Below are 18,757 nucleotides of genomic sequence, written 5' to 3'. Positions count from 1 at the left end.
TAAGAAAATGCCACTCATACAATGGGAATGTCTTTTTTTAAGAGGCCTCTCTACCTGACCCCATCCTGAGATATGGTCTCCCTGAGTTCCACATAAGAGAGTCCTTTCCCCACTCACAGGGCCTGCAAAGCCCAAGGCTTAAGGGATCCATGCCTGCTGCTCCTTGGGACTGTTACATCATCTGACCTGGTTCTCCTTTCCAATGGGTCACTCATGTCAGCCAGCCCCAGGACTGAGTTGCTCCAAGCTGGGAGTGGAAGCAATATGGTACGCTTCTTGCAGAGCCTGACTAATCTTAGATCACACAGGTTTTGATGCTCTAATCAGTAGAGGTGCTGTCCCTCTGCTTATGTAATGTGAATTTGTAAAATGTGCTCCCAAGTAAGCAATTAAATTTAAATGGTGATGATTGCCACAGGAATATATCAATGGCAGCTAAAAAAATTAAAAGTCTAAAACAATCTACAAAGAACTAAGTAGGCATTTGCTACAAATCAACTGGAAACTCACTGGGTATAGGGGGAGTGGGCATAGTTTACGGAGATAGAAAAATCCACAACAGCTTAGAGTGGCAGAACTCTACTAGTCTTCTGTAACTGCAACAAGTATATCTGAAAACAGGTTCTTCATCCTAAAGGCTATGGAGGTTTTAAGGGTTTTGAGGAGTTCTGTGTCTTCTCCTACTGGGACACACAGTCCATAGGTCAAATCAAACTGTGATAGTAATTTAAATATTCCTAAGAAGAGCTGAAGTCCATTTCATGCTTTGGCATGACTTCAAGTTTGCATTTGCTGCAGTTCCATTCCATATTAGCATACCCCAAAGGCATACATTCCGTGGAGAAGTCACAGCTTGAAATGCTATTAAGGAAGATCGTTGCTTACCAGTGGGTCAGGTGGCCAGACCCCATTCTACAGCCCATCTGTCAGGCACAGCAAGCCAATCCGAGAAGAAGGAAGGGAGGAAGGAAAAGAGCAAGAAACATCTGATTGCACATTTTCTCACTTGCTTACTTATCAAGAAGATTTTGGAGCATGGAGCAAAGCAGAGTCTTCCCAAGTGAGCCTGCAATTGTGCATTTTAGACAAGTTGTTTATTTTTTAAAATTCATTAAAATGTCAGGTTTCTTCTAAAGTCTGTAGTTTACTTCAAGGTAATTTCTTGGAGGAAGAAAATGTAGGAACAGACTGCACTGCATGACAGACGTTCTGGTCCCATGATTTGAAAAAAATTGATTTGTAAGGAGAATTCACATGAAACATAATCAACTATACTTGAAGTCTCCACCAGGGAAAACTTTTCTAAATCAACAGCATCAAAGAGATCACTGATGCCTTCCTTCTCCCCAAGGCTTAGGAGACAGTCCTCTTGCAGCAGGGGAAAACATTGAGTTCACAATCAGTCCTTCCAGGTTAGAAGGAATTTGGTCCTCTATCTGCTGTAAGAAGTTGGCTGGAGAGGCCAAGGGAGAAAGGTTTGCTATAGAAATTGACCAATTGCTTTGTCCTGAGTTGGTTGAATCCAAGTCTTCTGAATTGGGTTTAGGGATATTCCCACTGTGATCTTGGTTGGTTGTTTTAACTGGATTGTGTGTTTCCATCTCTTCTGGACAGAAGTAAACCTCAGTTGGTCCTTGGGTACTTGCCAAATGTATCTGTAGGCTCTCTATTGAGTCAGGCACTTCAAATCTTGTTTCTGGAGGGACTCTCACAACTTATAACACTTTGGTCTTTAAGGCCACTAAGTTTCAAATATCTTGATATGTAACATAAGCTAACCTTTAAATCTCTGAATCCATGGTTACAGTTTGAGTCCAGGGTGCACTTTGGATCAGTTCTTCTCACTCCTTCTCTTCCTGACTGAGCTTAGAGTTGGAAACTCAATGAAAAGTATAGTGTCCTTAAAATGGATAATTTCACATAATATTAAGTGAAATAAGCAAATCACTGATTGCTTATAAGATGCTTCCACTTATATAAAGACATGGAAAAACTAAAGATAAATTGCTTAGTAATAAACAAGTAGTAAGTCTATTTTTCAAAATTAAGAAAACCCCGAACTTTAGGATAGTGATTCTTTCATTGAAAGGTGGAAAGATAAGGAGATAAACAAGAAGGAGCAAAGGGGAAGGGCTTAAAGATACCAGTAATATTCTATCCCTCAAGATAGGCTGTGGCTATATAGGCATTGACTTTATTACTACTGAAGCCTTTACACACTAGTTTCCTACACTCTTCTGTATACAGAAAATATGTATAAACTATTTTAAACCCAGAAAATTTAGAAGAAAGCTACTGATTGGACTTATAAAACTAGAAAACATCACAAGTTTAAGAACTTTCAGACATTCTCATTTCAAATACTAGATTGCAGTAACTAATGTGGAAATGTTGTAGATTAGATCTATAAGTTGAAAATACAAAGGAGCTCACTATTAAGGAAAAAGTTATATGAGGAGATAATAAATTTGAGGACAGTTTTATAGAGCTGGAAAAGCATAAAGAGGCCTGCAGCATGGCATCAGTTTACAGGAAATGGTATAAGAGCTACAACAGACACTCATTGGCTGCTTCAAACCTGATCACAACTTTAATCCCTTCTCCTCATAAAGTTTTCAGCTAAATCCAAAGAAGACTGGACGAGGAACGTAGGTTTATTTTAAGAGAAGCCATTTGGGAAATGATAGTTTTTTAGCAAAACTTTCTTATAAGCCAATATTGCAAGGCTATTTATATTCTATGAAGCAGAGGATTCCTGTCTACACCTTTTAGAAGTTACTTGAAGTGAATATCATTATGCAAATTCAAGCAATCTTAATATCCTTGTTACTTACCCACTTGGAATATAATTTTGTCTCAACTCTTGGCACACAACTGATAGCTTTAATCATGACATCATAAACATTTACAAAGATATCTACATAGTCACTAAACTCAGGTTCAAATTTAATGGTGTCCTTATCAAGAATCAGCCTCATGATGAAACCTGGGTGTTCAAAAGCTCTAACAGAATCCTGCAAAAAAATTTTAAAGATTTTATATAAATATATACATACATATGAATTGCAATCGACTAACTAGTAACACCAGTCTCAATTAGAATACATGGGAACCCACACTTCTTCTTATGACCCAGATAGTTAAGACAAGCAAGAACTCTAATAAAAACAGCAAGAGTGATTCTGAGCTACAGCTGATAGTAACCAGTATCCACTGGGCCTGCAGGTCAACTACAGGGTCAAAGTCCCAGTAAAACGAGTTTGCACAGCAGTGGAGTTCTAGAATCATATAAGTTAGAGCCCAAGAGGAGAACACTCCAATTCCAAGGCCCTTCTCACACTGTAACAGGACCTCCTTGCAGAGAGAGAAAAGGTTATTCTCTGCTAAAGTTACCTCATGGTAACTTTCTCCAGCCTTGATGACCCAAATTTTCCAATTACGTGAATTTTCACTAATGCTCACCTAGAGTCATGATAATTGTATCTCCTAAACATGCAGGTTGACATTATTATTTTTTTTTTTGAGATAGGGTCTCATTCTGTTGCCCAGGCTAAAGTACAGTGGCAGAGTCTTGGCTCACTGCAGCCTCAAACTCCTGTCCTCAAGTGATCCTCCCACCTCAGCCTCCTGAGTAGTGGGGACTACAGACATGAGCCACCATGCCTGGCTGACACTTTTACTTTTTTAAAGATAAGTGTAATCGGTCTAAAGATATATTTTCTGTTCTCTCACTGATAAAGACATTATTTTCCTCTCTGAAAGAATTGAAAATATATAAATATGTAGATACATATTGGTGAACTGAACCACACTTACCGGAGGTTGTGCAATTAAGTCCGTGAAATCTTGCATGGAGACTAAAGCGAGGTTTTGCAGCTGTAAAGTCATAAGCACAGCAGCACAGTTGAAAAAAGATTCCAATTTGGCACTGCTGTCACCAGTTGGCAAATACTTTTTTTTATTACCTTGGTAATAAATATTCTGCACTTCTGGAAACCACCTTGAAAGAACAAAAGACTTTTAAAAGTCAATGCTTTCAGTGAATTACTCCTTTTATACTAAGCATTAACAGTAATTTCTGGACATCCAAAGGTCTTCATAGAGAAGTATATTGCTAAATGATATTACCCACTCTCTGAAATGTAAGTGCTAAAATATTTCACTTCTAGGAAAAGAAATTTTAAATCTTAGCCAATAGAAAATGACTCAGTGATGTGTTGCTGTGAGAAAGACATAATTCTAACTCCTGGAACTATAACTCATGACTTTTTGAAGAAATATGAGAACTAATTTTATTGGATATTACAAAATACTCTTCTCCAATCTCCTAAATGTTCTCTAGGGAATATATTTGTTAGTTTAAATTTAAAATGTGAATAACTGATTAACCAAGGGAGGGCTTATACCATGTTCAATACGCTTGGTTGTTTCATGCTATTATATCTGTTTAAAGTGACTTGAAAACAATTTACAAATCAACAAAATCAAGTATTTATTTTCTCATTCCCCTTAATGTGATATCTTGAAAGAGTGTCTGATCTAAAAGTTTCAAATGTGTATGTGTCCTTGTAATAAAAGGATAACAGTGTAATTTCATATATAGGTACATCATGATAACAAGCGAAGTTCTCAACTTATAAAACCACTCTCTGACAGTACAGAATTTAAAAACATGGTATTGTTTTCCTTAAGAGATAACCTAAAGTACAATTTTTTAAAAAATAGGAAAAATAAACGGAGTAGGTAGGGTTATCTGATCATTTCAGTGTCTAAAATAGAGACAGTAAAATAGAAAACAGGAAGATATACATGAAGGAAGGTCCAGTTCAGGCAACAGATGAAGTTAGTTTAAGTCTGTAGAACTGAAAAAGTCTTTTCAGAACTGAGGATGGAAAAGACAAGTTAGATCTACATTGCAGAAAATCTTAAAAAGCATATTAAGAAATACTGACTTACTTTGTCAACAAAAGGGAGGCACCGAACTGGGGAATATTTTAAGACTCATCGGGCAGTGGTTTGTAGGCTAGGCTTGAAAAAGGAAGATACCAGAGACAAAGGAATATAGCAGTTATTCAGATTTTGCAATAGGCTATATGGGAGGCAAAGAGGGCCTGCCAAGAGTAGTGGTCCTGCGATACACATGCAGGAGGCTTTGAGAGTAGATCAAAAATAGTTGATGATCATAAAGTAAGTCTCAACAAATGTAAAAGGATTAAAATCACACAAAATCATTAATCAATAACAGAAGGACACTTAGAAATTCACAAACATGTCTAAACTAAACAACACATTTCTAAATAGCCAATGACTCAAAGAAGAAATCATAAGGGAAATAAGAAAACAAGATGAATGGAAACAAAAACACCACATATCATAACTCAGGGAATGCAGAAAAATCAGTGATTAGAGAGAAATTTTCAGCTGTAAACACCTATGTCAAAAACAAGAGAGGGTTGGGCGTGATGGCTCATGCACGTAATCCCTTAGCCTTTGGAAGGCTAAGTTGGGAGGATCTCTTCAGTCCCGGAGTTCAAGACCAGCCTGGACAACATGGTAAGGGCCTGTCTCTACCAAACACACACACACACACACACACACTCTTAGCTGGGCATGGTGACATGTGCCTATGTTCCCAGCTATACAGGAAGCAGAGATGAGAGGATGGTTTGGGCCCAGGAGGTCGAGGATGCAATTAGCCATGTTCATGCCACAACACTCCTGCCTGGTCAACTGAGTGATACCTTGTCTCAAAAAGAAAAAAGAAATACCTTAATTAAATAACATAAATAACATATAATTTCACTAGAAACTATAACAAGAAAACTAAACGAGAAGAAGAAGAAGGGAGGAAATCAAAATGTAAGTCCAAACAAAAAATATTAAGTAGAAAAATATAAAAAAATCAACAAACCTAAAGCTGGTTGTTTGAAAGATCAACAAAACTCATGAACTTATAGCTAAACTGACCAAGAAAAAAAAGACTCAAATTGTTAAAATCAGGAACAAAAGGGGAGACATTAATACTTACTTTACAGAAATACAAAGAATTCAAAGGGAATATAATATACAATTGTTTGTCAACAGACAATCTTAAAAAACCAGACAATTCTAGGAAGGCAAAAACTACCAAATCTGATTCAAAAACCAAGAGAAAATTGTAATACACCTGCAGCAAGTAGAGAGATCAAATTAATAATTTAAAAACCTTCCAGAAAAAAAGGCCAGGACTAGATGGCTTCACTGGTAATTCTAACAAGCATTTAAAAAAATTAACACCAAACCAAATGTTTGGATGGTAAAGAATTCACAAACAAAAAAGGAAAAGAGAAAAGAATACTTTCTTACTCATTTTATAAGGCCACTATTACCGTAATACCAACTACAATGACATCACACACACACAACTACAGACCAATACCCCTTGTGAATAAAAACACAAAAATCCTCAACAAAATACTAGCAAACCAAATCCAGAAGCACATAAAAAGGATTATATGGTCATGTGTGATGGCTTATGCCTGTAATCCCAACACTTTGGGAGGCTGAGTCAGGAGAATTGCTTGAGTCCAAGAGTTTGAGACCAGCCTGGGCAACATAGTGAGACCTTGTCTCTACAAAAGTGAACAAAATAGCTAGGCACATGCCTGTAGTCCCAGCTACTCGGAGACTGAAGCACAAGAATCACTTGAACCAGGAAGCAGAGGGTAAGCCAAGATCACACCACTGTACTCCAGCCTCTATGATAGAGCAAGACCCTGTCAAAACAATAACAACAACAACAAAAGGACTATCTCCATCATCAGGTAGAATCTACCTCCTCAGGAATGCAAGGTTTGTTCAATATGTGAAAATGAATGTAATATACTATATTAATAAAAGGGAAAAATCACACAATTATCTCAATAGATTCAAAATTCATTTTACAAAATCTAACACTGCATGATAAAAAAAACATTTGCTCTTGCTGCTTCTAGTTAACATTGTACTGGAGGATCTAACCAGGGAAATTAGCTAAGAAAAGGAAAAAAGCATAACCAGATATAAACAGAAGAAGTAAACTTACATCATCCACAAATAGAGAAAAGAAAACCATAAAGAATCCACATACAAATCTATTAAAGCTAATAAATAAGTTTAGTAAGGTTGTAGAATACAAGATCAATATGTAAAATTCAGTTGTATTTGTACACATTAGCAATAAACAATCTGAAAATGAAATTGAGAAGTCCATTCCATTTACAACAACATTAAGAAGAATACTTAGAAAAGATAATACTTAGAAAAGATTGAAAACTTTCAGTATATAAGTATTACATTTTTGGTTTAATTTCTATTTTAATTTTATACTGAACGTTTTCAGTATATATTTATTTAGTTCTTTAATTTCTTTCAACAGTGTCTTGAAACATTGTTGAAAGAAATTAAAGAACTAAATAAATCCAAAGACATCCTGTGTTCATGAATCAAGACTTAATATTAAGATGACAATACTCCTAAAATTAATGTGAAGATTAAATCATTCCCTATTAAAATCCCAATGGCTTTTTTTTTTTACCAAAATGGACAAGTTGGTACTAAAATGCATATGAAATACAAAGGACTCAGAACAACCAAAATAATCTTGAAAAATAAGAACAAAATTAGAAGACTCACACTTCCTGACCTCAAAACTTACTACAAAGTTACAGTACTCAAAATGGTTTGGTACTGACATAAAGACAAATAGGCCAATGAAACAGAAAAGAGAGCCCAGAAATAAACCCTCCCATATATGGTCAAATGATTTTCAGCAAAGATGCCAATACAATTCAATGAGAAGAGTCTTTTGCACAAATAGTGCTCAGACTACCAGATATCTACATGCAAAATAATGAATTTGCAGTCCTACCTCAGATCATATATAAGTTTAAATGAATTCATTTTAATGGTCAAAAAGGCCTAAATGTAGGAGCTAAAACTATAGAATGATTAGTTCTATAGTTTATAGAACACACAGGTAGACAGGTAAACCTAGGTGGCTTTGGATATGATACTGATATGGTTTGGCTGTGTCCCCACCCAAATCTCACCTTGAATTGTAATAATCCCTATGTGTCAAACGTGAGACCAGGTAGAGATAATTGAATCATGGGGGCAGTTTTCCCCATCCTCTTCTTGTGGTAGTGAGTAAGTCTTATGAGACCTGATAGTGTTATACCAGGGAGTTCCCTTTCACATGCTCCTTGCCTGCTGCCATGTAGGATAGGGCTTTGTTCTTCATTCACCTTCTGTGGTGATTATAAGGTGGCCTCCCAACCATGTGGAACTGTGAGTCAATTCAACCTCTTCCCTTTATAAATTACCCAGTCTCGGGTATGTCTTTACTAGCAGATACCAAAGGCACAAGCAACCAAAGAAAAAACAGATAAATTAGACTTCATCAAAATTAAAAATATTTGTGCTTCAAAGGACACTGTCAATAGGAAAAATTTTTGCAAATCATATAAGGGTCTAATATCCAGAACATACAATGAACTCTTATACCTCAACAACAAAATATCAGTTATTTTACATGTCAACTATAAAATATCAGACAACCCCGTACAAAATGAGCCAAGGATTTGAATAGACATTTTCCAACAATAGTAAATAATGGACAATAAGCCCATAAAAAGACACTCAACGTTGTTGGTCATTAGGGAAATGCAAATCAAAACCGTAGTGAGATACAACTTCATAACCGTGAGGTTGGCTACAAGCAGAAAGATGAAAAATAAATAATAAGTGTTGGAAAGTATGTGGAAAAATTGGAACCCTCATAAATTGTTGTTAGGAATGTGAAATCTTATAGTCACTTGGGAAAACAGTGCAGCTATTCCTCAAAAAGTTAGAATTACCACACAACCTAGCAATTTCACTCCTAGGTACACACCCAAGAGAACTTAAAAATTTATTTACACAAAATAAATGTCTGTAGCAAAAACAGCCAAAAAGTAGAAACAAGCCAAACGTCCATAACCTGACAATTGGATAAATGTTTTATATCCATACAATGAAATATTATTTGGCCATGAGAAAAAAATGACATTGATACATGCTATAATATGAATGAACCTTGAAAATGTTATGCTTCCTGTAAGAAGCCAGGCATAAATGACCACATGTTGTATCATTTCACTGAGATAAAATGTCCAGAGTAGAGAAATTCATAGGAACAAAAAGTATATTAGTATAGTTACCAGGCACCTTTGGGTGGAAGAATGGGAAATGGAAAGAAAGGAAATCAATATATCAAAGAGGTATCTGCACACCCATGTTTATTGCAGCACTATTCACAATAGCCAAAATACAGAATCAACCAGGCCCATCAGTGGGTGAATAAAGAGGTAAGGAGCTTCTTTCTAGGATGTATTAAGCCAGGCGTCCCCAAACTTTTTACACAGGGGGCCAGTTCACTGTCCCTCAGACTGTTGGAGGGCCGCCACATACTGTGCTCCTCTCACTGACCACCAATGAAAGAGGTGCCCCTTCCTGAAGTGCGGCGGGGGGCCGGATAAATGGCCTCAGGGGGCTGCATGCGGCCCACAAGCCATAGTTTGGGGACGCCTGTATTAAGCCATTCTTATGGTGCTATAAGGAAATATCTGAGACTGGGTAATTTTAAAACAAAAGAGGTTTAATTGGTTTATGATTCTACAGGCTGTACCAGCATGGTTCTAGCATCTGCTTCCAGTGAGTGCCTCAGGAACTTATAATTATCGTGGAAGGTGAAAGGGGAACAGCCATGTCATATGGCCAGAGCTAGAGCAAGTAGGAAGGTGCCACACACTTTTAAACAGCCAGATTTTGTGTGAACTCAGAGCAAGCACTCACTTATTATCATGACAACAGAACCAAGCTATTCCTGAGTGATCTGTTCCCATGACCCAAACACCTTCTACCAGGCCACACCTCCAACACTGGGGATTACGTTTCAATACGAGATTTGGAGGGGAAAAACATCTAAACTATACTGCTTGGTGAAAATAAAAATGTTCTGTAATTAGTGGTGATGGTGGCACAACCATGTGAGTATATTATAAACTACTGAATTGTACATATTAAAGGAGTGAATTTTATGGTAAATGAATTATTTCTCAATAAAAAAGAATAGCAATACATTGGGTATTGCTGGAAGCAGAGCTAAAGTTTCATGTTTTCCTACATAAAATTTCAAAAGAGAACAAAAAAAGTCACAAGGCTTTCAACTTGGCCTAGGAATGGTTCACAAAAGGAAGAACAGCAGGTTTAGAGGAAAGAGAATAAGCATTGCTATGAACATGCTGAGATTCAGCTGCTGGCAAGACATTCAACTAGAGATTCAGTATTATATCGGTCTGGGCAAAGACGTGTTGCAGAATACCTAAAAGCACAGGCAAGAAAGGCAAAAATTAACAAACAGGATAACATTAAGCTAAAAAGCTTTGCATAGCAAAGGAAATTATCTAGACAAAGTAAAGAGACAACCTACAGAATGGGAAAAAATGTTTGCAAACTATTCATCATACAAAGGATCAATAACCAGAAAACACAGAGAACTCCAACAGCAGCAAAAATCCAAATAATCTCACTACAAATGGGCAAATGAATAAACATTTTCCAAAATAAAATTTACATATAGCCAACAGGTATATGAAGAATGCCTAATATTCCTATTTATCAGGGAAATGCAAATCAAAAGCACACTGAGATATCATCTCACTCTGGTTAAAATGGCTACTATCAAAAGTACAAAAAATAACTGATGCTAGCAAAGATACAGAGAAAGAACTCTTTCCTTCCTTCCTCTCTCTCTCCTCCTTCCACACCCCCTTTCTTTTTCTTGGGCCAGAGTCTCACTCAGCCGCCCAGGCTGGAGTGCAGTGGTGCAATGTCAGCTCATTGCAACCTCCGCCTCCCAGGATTAAGCGATTCTCCTACCTCAGCCTCCTGAGTAGCTGGGATTATAGGCATGTACCACCACATCCAACTAATGTTTGTATTTTTAGCAGAGATGGTGTTTCATCATGTTGGCCAGGCTGGTCTCAAACTCCTGACCTCAAGTGATCTGCCCACCTCAGCCTCCCAAAGTGCTGGGATTGCAGGTGTGAGCCACCATGCCCAGCTGAAAGGGGGACACACTGTTGACAACACAAATTTGTAAAACACTATAGAGAACACTATGGAGGTGCCTCAAGAAACTAAAATTACAACTACCATATAACTCAATAATTCCACTGCTGGGTATGTATCCCAAAGAAAGGAAATCAATATATCAAAGAGATATCTGCACTCCTATGTCTTTGCAGCACTGTTCACAATAGCCAAAATGCAGAATCAATCTGGCCCATCAGTGGGTGAATAAAGAAAATACTGTGTGTGTGTGTGTGTGTGTGTGTGTGTGTGTGTTATATAAAATGTAAATAAAATATAAAATGTATATAAAATATAGTACATAAAATGTAGTGTGTATATATATACACACAATGAAATTTATTCAGTCATAAAAATGAATATAATCCTGCCATTTGCAGCAACATGGATGAGCCTGGAGGACATCATGTTAACTGAAATAAGCCAGACACATAAAGACAAATATCACATGCTCTTACTCATATGTTGAAGCTAAAAAAAAAAAAAGGTATCATGGAGGTTGTAAGTAGAATGGTGGTTAAGAGAGAATAGGAAAGGTAGGGATGTTATGGAGGATGAAGAGAGGTTGGTTAATAGATACAAAAATGCAGCTGATAGAACAAGTTCTGGTGTTTGATAGCAATGCAGAGTGACTACAGTTAACAAGAATTTATAGTATATTCCAAAATAACTACAAGAGAAAATTTAGAATGCTCCCAACATAAATAATAAATGTTTGAGGTGATGGATATGCTAATTACCCTAATTGAACCATTATTCATTGTACGAATGCATCAAAATATTCATAAGTATATATACCCTATAAATATGTACAACTATTATGTATCAATTTAAAAAATTGGTAAGACAGGCCTAAAGCTCAGAATACAGAATCTTGAGACAGATGAAATCATGAAAATATCAAGAGAATGTAAAGAAGAGAGAGAACAACAAAGACCTGGGGAATCCTACTTGCAGGGAATAAGTAAAGCCAGAAAAAGATAAATAGAAGAACTAGAGAAACACACAGCAGCACAGAAAAGCGGGTTTCCAGAAGTCTGGGTGATACACCACGCACTGTGCATAAAAGCGTAAGATGAGGACAACGAAAAGGCACTTGGGTTTGGGGTAGAAGTCATCATTAATCATTTGCGAATTGTTTCTCCTCTATGAGCTGATGCTCTGCCTTTTGCCTCACTACTTAAAGTACAGTCAGAAAGTTCTGACAATCAGGAAGCATCAAGAGATTCAGCTAATCAATTTACATTTCTGAGAAAAATAATTCAATAAAGTTTTGTACTCTACTCTGTAATTTGACACCCATTTAACTAAAATTTACAGTGCTAATATATTTCTGGGTATAATCCAGAAGTTATAGATCAAGATAATCTATTTGCATCCTGTCCTTAAGAGGTCACTTTCTTCTCTGTAGCTAATTACGTGTTTTCATTTTATCACCTCTTTTCTATTTTTATATTAATTTAATACTAATATAAAAGGCTAAAGTTTTTTCAAGTAATATCAGACAAATAATTTGATTCTAACACACTGGAGAAGCAAGCAAGATAAAGAAAATATTTAATCTCAAATTATGAAGATATCTAAGTAACTTTTAGAAGCCATGAAACTATGCCAGCAGTTTTATGTACTCTGCTTTCTTAAATTTGACCTAATTTTAATGTCCGGTTTATAATAACTTAATGACCCATGATAGAAACAATTTTCCTAAGTTGCTTCAAAGCGTACTGCATATCTTTAAGAGGTCACTTTCTTCTCTGTAGTTAATTATGTGTTTTCATTTTATCATCTCTTTTCTATTTTTATGTTATCATTATGAATTATCACATGTGGCTATTCCATTCTGAAGAGCCAATCCAAGGAGATATTCAATTATCATTTGATAGGTCTACCTTCTATCGAGACTGTAAAGTCATTTAAATGATAAACTTACCCCACCTAATCATTCTTTAAACTCTTCTGCTTTCCCCATCCAAAAACAAAGTGAAAGGAGGTACAGAGTCTAGCATGTATTAACAGTAGGTGACAAATGAATATCTGGTGAATAATGAGTAGGTAACCATTCCCTCATGGTATTCAGTACCCCTCTCAAAGGACAGGTACAAACCAGACATTTAGAAAAAAGTAACCATTTGTCATGAACATTTTAGTTTCTACACAATCTATGCTGTATAGAACATCTGGACAAATATTAGACTAATATAATTAAAGATATTTATTTCATATAAAAATGATTTAAAACATGTTAAAATGGGATTTTCTAAAAGCAGTTAAAATGCAGTAGTCTACCAGTGACATTTTTAAACTTATGTTTTCCCACATGAAATTTTAAACCTTTACATTTTAAGTAGAGTGTCTTTGGCAGATTCCATGTGTCTCATAATAATGTTCTGAAAACTTGACAACTCTAATGCATCATGGCGATTATGAAATTCTTCAATATCAACTAAACGTAATTTTCTGCAAGAGATAAAAATAAACAGTAATTTAACAATGACTTTTTTGGTATTTAATATTTTACTAATTGGCCCCTTCTCAAAACTATCATATTCCTAGGTTTAATCATTAAAAATTGTGTTCCAGGCCGGGCGCGGTGGCTCAAGCCTGTAATCCCAGCACTTTGGGAGGCCGAGGTGGGTGGATCACGAGGTCGAGAGATCAAGACCATCCTGGTCAACATGGTGAAACCCCGTCTCTACTAAAAATACAAAAAATTAGCTGGGCATGGAGGCACGTGCCTGTAATCCCAGCTACTCAGGAGGCTGAGGCAGGAGAATTGCCTGAACCCAGGAGGCGGAGGTTGCGGTGAGCCAAGATCGCGCCATTGCACTCCAGCCTGGGTAACAAGAGCGAAACTCCGTCTAAAAAAAAAAAAAAAAAAAAAAAAAAAATTGTGTTCCATAAAATTAAATGTTAAACACAAGATATTCTCATTTTAAAAATAATTCATATAATTAAATTCAATAGGAACACAATAAAATATGTAATTTCACTGTGAAGTAGAAGAAAGTTGCAATAACTGAGATATGATGGATAGTTCAGACTGGTTTTTGTTTTTAAACTGTAATAATTTAAACAAGAAAAATGAGGGCTCAATGCTTCTAGGATCCATTGCTCTGAGAAGAAAAATTGCACCCGCTCTGAAAAGAAAGCAGCCCTAAACTTCAGGCAGCCATGGGGTGCAGGAGTCTCACATCTAATCAAGAACCAGTGTAACAAACTCTTGAACCTGTCTGATTTTTTTTTTTTAAGAACACAGGGATTACTGGAGTCAACAACTTTCAAAACAATCCCTCTTTTGACTACAGTGTTAGAGATCTTTGTTGTAAACATAGTTTACTCAGCTAAGTATTTTCTCTGGCAGGTTAACTAAAATGAAAGAATAATATTAGCATTAGAGTCATCGTGTTCTTAAAAAAAATCACATTTAATGTTTCCTTAATGACCAATGTAAAATACTGGTTAGTAAACAAAACACATTTCAAATCTATTTCTTTATATTTCTTCTACAAGCTAAAATTCATCTAAGTTATAATGCACTCTGTACATGACATTGATAATACATTAGGCACAAAGTAGGTATAAACACTGCTAGAGAACCAATGTGTTATTCTGCATAATTCAGCAATATAATGTTTTAAATAAAATACTTCTAAAATATAGCATAATAGCACATATTAAACATAATCTGATCTCTTTTTAGCTTCTTAGTCAATGCTTTCAACATTACAGTTTTAAACTACAGCTGTAATCAGGATGCAGATGCATGTGGTGTGAAATAGCCCTGAATAAAAAGTAGTTGCAAGGGCACAATCTCTGAAATTCACCTTACCATTGAACCATCAGACCAATTTTCCTTAATTTCTTAGCGTTCAACTTGAAACAGAATTTGAGGCACAGAATACCATCTTTGATGTTTTGAGATTGAAAGGTTTTACACAGTACAATAACTTTCCCATGAAATCTCTGCAAATAATATTTGCAGCCATTTGGTCAATAGGCTGAATTGTTAAGAAAACAGGAAAAATACTATCAGACACTGTTCTTGCTTTCTCGGGATGGTCCCTACAATAACCCAGCAGTGGAACAATAGATTAAAATCATTGGTTTAAGACAATAGAAAATATCAGGAAAAAAGGTATTACTCACTATGCATTAGCTTCAATTTGGTTGACGGAAGGGAACATATATTTCTTGAAAAAGTTTTATGATGATCAGTCTCCTAATCACCAAAATAACTTCTTCATTTCAATTTTCTATAAGTAGGACCAAATAGCTCCAAATCACCCAGACCATGAAACTCAGGATTGTGTTTGAACTCTTCCTGTCCTTTATCTCCCCATATCCAATCAGAAGTGAATTTTGGAGGCCCATCTGTCAGTCACATATCCTTCCTGCCCTCACAACTGTCACTTAATGCTCACCCCAAGCTGAAACCCACGCTGATCCTTGGCTCTGTCATTGATTTTCAGGCAGGAGGAATTTCAACAGTCCTGGCCCAATACTCTGGACTCACCATCAAGTCAGTCTCTATCTTTGTTCTCTGGTTCTCAAAACCAATATTCTCCCTTCTTACCAAGACCAAGTTTCCCACACAAATTCCACTCAAAGTATCTACATTTCTTGGTTGTCCCATGACACTTTCCCTTTCTCAGGAACACGTTTTGCTTTTGCCAATCCTCCTCTTCTGTGTAGGGGGCACAAGGCAACATATTTAAACTTATATACATGCCATTTGAGATTGGGGCATGGAAAAATACTGAGGCACTGTGTTTGCTATTTGTGCATGGGGAGGAAACTACTTAACCCTGAAAACAGGACAGGAGTGGTATGGTGATGTGATAAGGAAATGCTGAGAACAGTTTGAGATTGCAGTTTGAGTGTGCACGGGGTCACAGGTCCTCAGTAACCCATCTCAAATGGCCATCTAGTGGATGTTTGTAATTAACACAAGCCCTTTCAATAAATACTTGGTGGCTGGGTGCTGGGGCGGATTCTCTCAGAAGAGCTACCCCTCCCCCCGACCCCTGCCACCCCACTCAGCTGGAACTGAGTACTCTGTTCTTGGCATTCACTGTAAGCTATAAGCTCTGCAACTGGTGCCCCTGATGTGATCACCTTGAATTCAGCCTGAAGATGAAGAGTTTAATTTTCAGGGAATCTCAGTAAGGGACAGTTCTGACTCCCATCAAGAGGACAGGACATATGTGTAAAATATCAGGGTTTAGGTTATCATGGATTAAGAAATGACCAAAGAGCAGAAAGTATTTTTTAAAACAGTGCAACAGCTACTTAAGGCTATCCAGTGCACTGCAGAGCCCAGAGCTCTACACAAGGTTATTCTCTTAATTCAGCAAGAATGCCATTGGTTTCCTGATCAAGGAACCTTAGATTTAGAGTTATGAGAGCAGGTAGGCCACTGCCTGAAAAGAAAATATGAGTAAGGTCATTTTACTAATGTTACCATTTTGACCACCTGGGCACTGGTACGCTCAGTGTTGTATCCTCTTTATCTGCTAGATTGCACTGAGTCAAACTGCCCATCTTCTCCTCCTAAAGGAATTCGGGAGATTTAAAGGAGAAAAACCAGAAACCAGAACACAGGGAGAGACTTCTCTCCCCTGTTTATTCCCTTCTACAGGGAATAAGGAAGAGATTTTTTCTAGAGAGGATAAGGATGGACTGGAGCCCTCCTCCCCCTATAGAAAAGCTATTGCCTTCTTTTACTTCACCCTTAAAGGGCCCTGCATCTGTTGGCCCGGTTCAGCTAGCAGCACCTTCCATTCCCCTCCAGGAGACTGGAGGCCGCCCGAGGGACGGTTCTTGGATAAGCCCTACCACCGGGTCAGCAAACATCTATATGATCGGGTGGCTGCATCTCCTTGACAAACTTCCCTGCTGGAGGAGTGCCTCCAGGAGGGAAGGAAAGTGGCTGATTGTGATTGTCTTCCTAATATGCAAGTTTTCACTTCCTACTTCCAGCATCGGCCTTTCTGGCCTTGTCTTTTTTTTTTTTTTTTGCTTCCCTGAAGTATAAGGGAAAGTTGCATGCTGCCTCCTGGGTTTTATCCTAGAAAACGCTAGCTTTCTTGCTGCCCACAGAGGCCTGGGGCAGGAGAGCTACTAAGATGCCTCAGAGTGCCCATTTGGTCACTGGCAGTCTGGGCAGGTTGCCCCTTTCTGGGTTTGTGGTGATGGAGGGAAGGCCAAGAGGCACAGACCAGGTGCCCAGGTGGCTACAGCAGCTCCAGCCCAGTCCTAAGAATCCTCCTCACCACGACCATGTGCTTTAATGACTGTGCCCAGAAAGTGACCTGCTGCTTGCTGTGCTGCTGCTTTTCCTATGTCTGCCCTTCCCTGCTACCCCTCTGATGTCTCAGTTGACAAGCAATTCCTTGTCCTCCCTAGCTCCCTAGGGAATGGGCTAAGAAACAGTCCGTGCACCCTGACTTTATTTGCATAAGGTGGGCAGAGGAGTGTGAAGCAGCCTAGAGTACAGAGCTCTGGTGGAGGAGCCTGCTAATAAGGGGCTCTCTCCCGTAGCCGTATGTTAAATGCTAACTAGGCTGAGGTGCATGAGCTCTGCCAGCTGCTGTCATCTTCAGAAGACAGATGCAACAGTAAGGAATTTTTATTTTGCTTTTTAATAAAATGTTTAAGAACACCGTGGCTGGGAAACGTCAAAGCAGACCCTGTGCTGCATGTCTGCTTCTCCCCTGAGCCTCTCTGCTTGGGGGTAGTAAAAACAATAAAAAGCCCAGTATATTTTCAGTACCCTACCTAACAGGGTTGGCTCCAAGCATAGGTGGTCTGGAGGATGAGCAGAGTGGTCTTCTCCCAGCCTGTTACCCTCTTCCCTCCTGCCTCCACGCTTATATACACACTTATATACACGCTTATAACCACCTGGTTATTCTCTGGCCTCTCACTGCCACCTGTAGTCTTCCTTCCTTCCTTCCTCTGAAAGTAAGCAGAGCAACAGATGGCAGGCCTCTAAAAAGAGAGGCTGCCTAAGGAGCCGGGAGCAGATGGGAAGAAATTGGCCACAGCCCTACTTTCCCAAGCTCACTTCTAAGACATTCCAGCTAAAGGCTAATGCAAGAGAATGGCCAACACCAAAGGAGCATCACCTCATGTCATTCACTTGGCAGTATCTGCTATGTTTCCCAACTATTTAGAAGACTAGAGCAGCTAATGTTCAGTGCAATTTAAAACAAGTTATGATAATTCAGTCCCTTAACTGTGATTACCATTAAAACATGCACAGTGATCGGGTGGGGAGGAGGAAGTGAACTGGGACAGAGATAAACAGCAATGTTCCGAGGAGGCACAACATGGCAGACTAGAAGCCTATACCATTCTTTCCCCGAGGTGGAACACCAAATTTTAACAACTATCTGCACAGAGATAAGCACTACCACAAAAAACAAAAAATAGGTGAGCAACCATAGTACCTGGTTTCATACTGCTGAAGGAGACATTGAAGAGGGCAGGAGAGGCAGTCTTGAATTGCTGATGCCACCCCTCTCCCATCCCCCAGCAGTGCCACAAAGACTGAATCCATGCACTTTGGTAAGGGAGAATGCAGTGACTGAGGGACTTTACTTCG

At 38.0% G+C, this 18,757-nt stretch overlaps 1 protein-coding gene and 1 pseudogene across 1 annotated transcript in view; both read right to left on the bottom strand.

Moving 5' to 3' along the window:
• The window catches only part of DNAH7 (dynein axonemal heavy chain 7), a 334,446-nt gene that overhangs the window by 239,619 nt on the left and 76,070 nt on the right, over window positions 1–18,757 (bottom strand). Inside the window, exons 10-12 of the mRNA XM_003925707.3 lie at window positions 13,489–13,608; window positions 3,817–4,000; window positions 2,835–3,014 (exon numbers count right to left, since the gene is read on the bottom strand). Coding sequence (XP_003925756.1) covers window positions 2,835–3,014; window positions 3,817–4,000; window positions 13,489–13,608 — 484 coding nt within the window. The remainder of the gene's footprint in view (window positions 1–2,834; window positions 3,015–3,816; window positions 4,001–13,488; window positions 13,609–18,757) is intronic.
• LOC104651004 (transcription factor E2F3 pseudogene) lies at window positions 1,145–2,795 on the bottom strand (annotated as a pseudogene).

This window comes from Saimiri boliviensis, chromosome 5 (assembly GCF_048565385.1).
Source record: "Saimiri boliviensis isolate mSaiBol1 chromosome 5, mSaiBol1.pri, whole genome shotgun sequence".
Classification (NCBI taxonomy): Eukaryota; Metazoa; Chordata; class Mammalia; order Primates; family Cebidae; genus Saimiri; species Saimiri boliviensis.
Note: the sequence above shows the minus strand (reverse complement) of the source record. Positions and strands in the feature narration are given on the sequence as shown.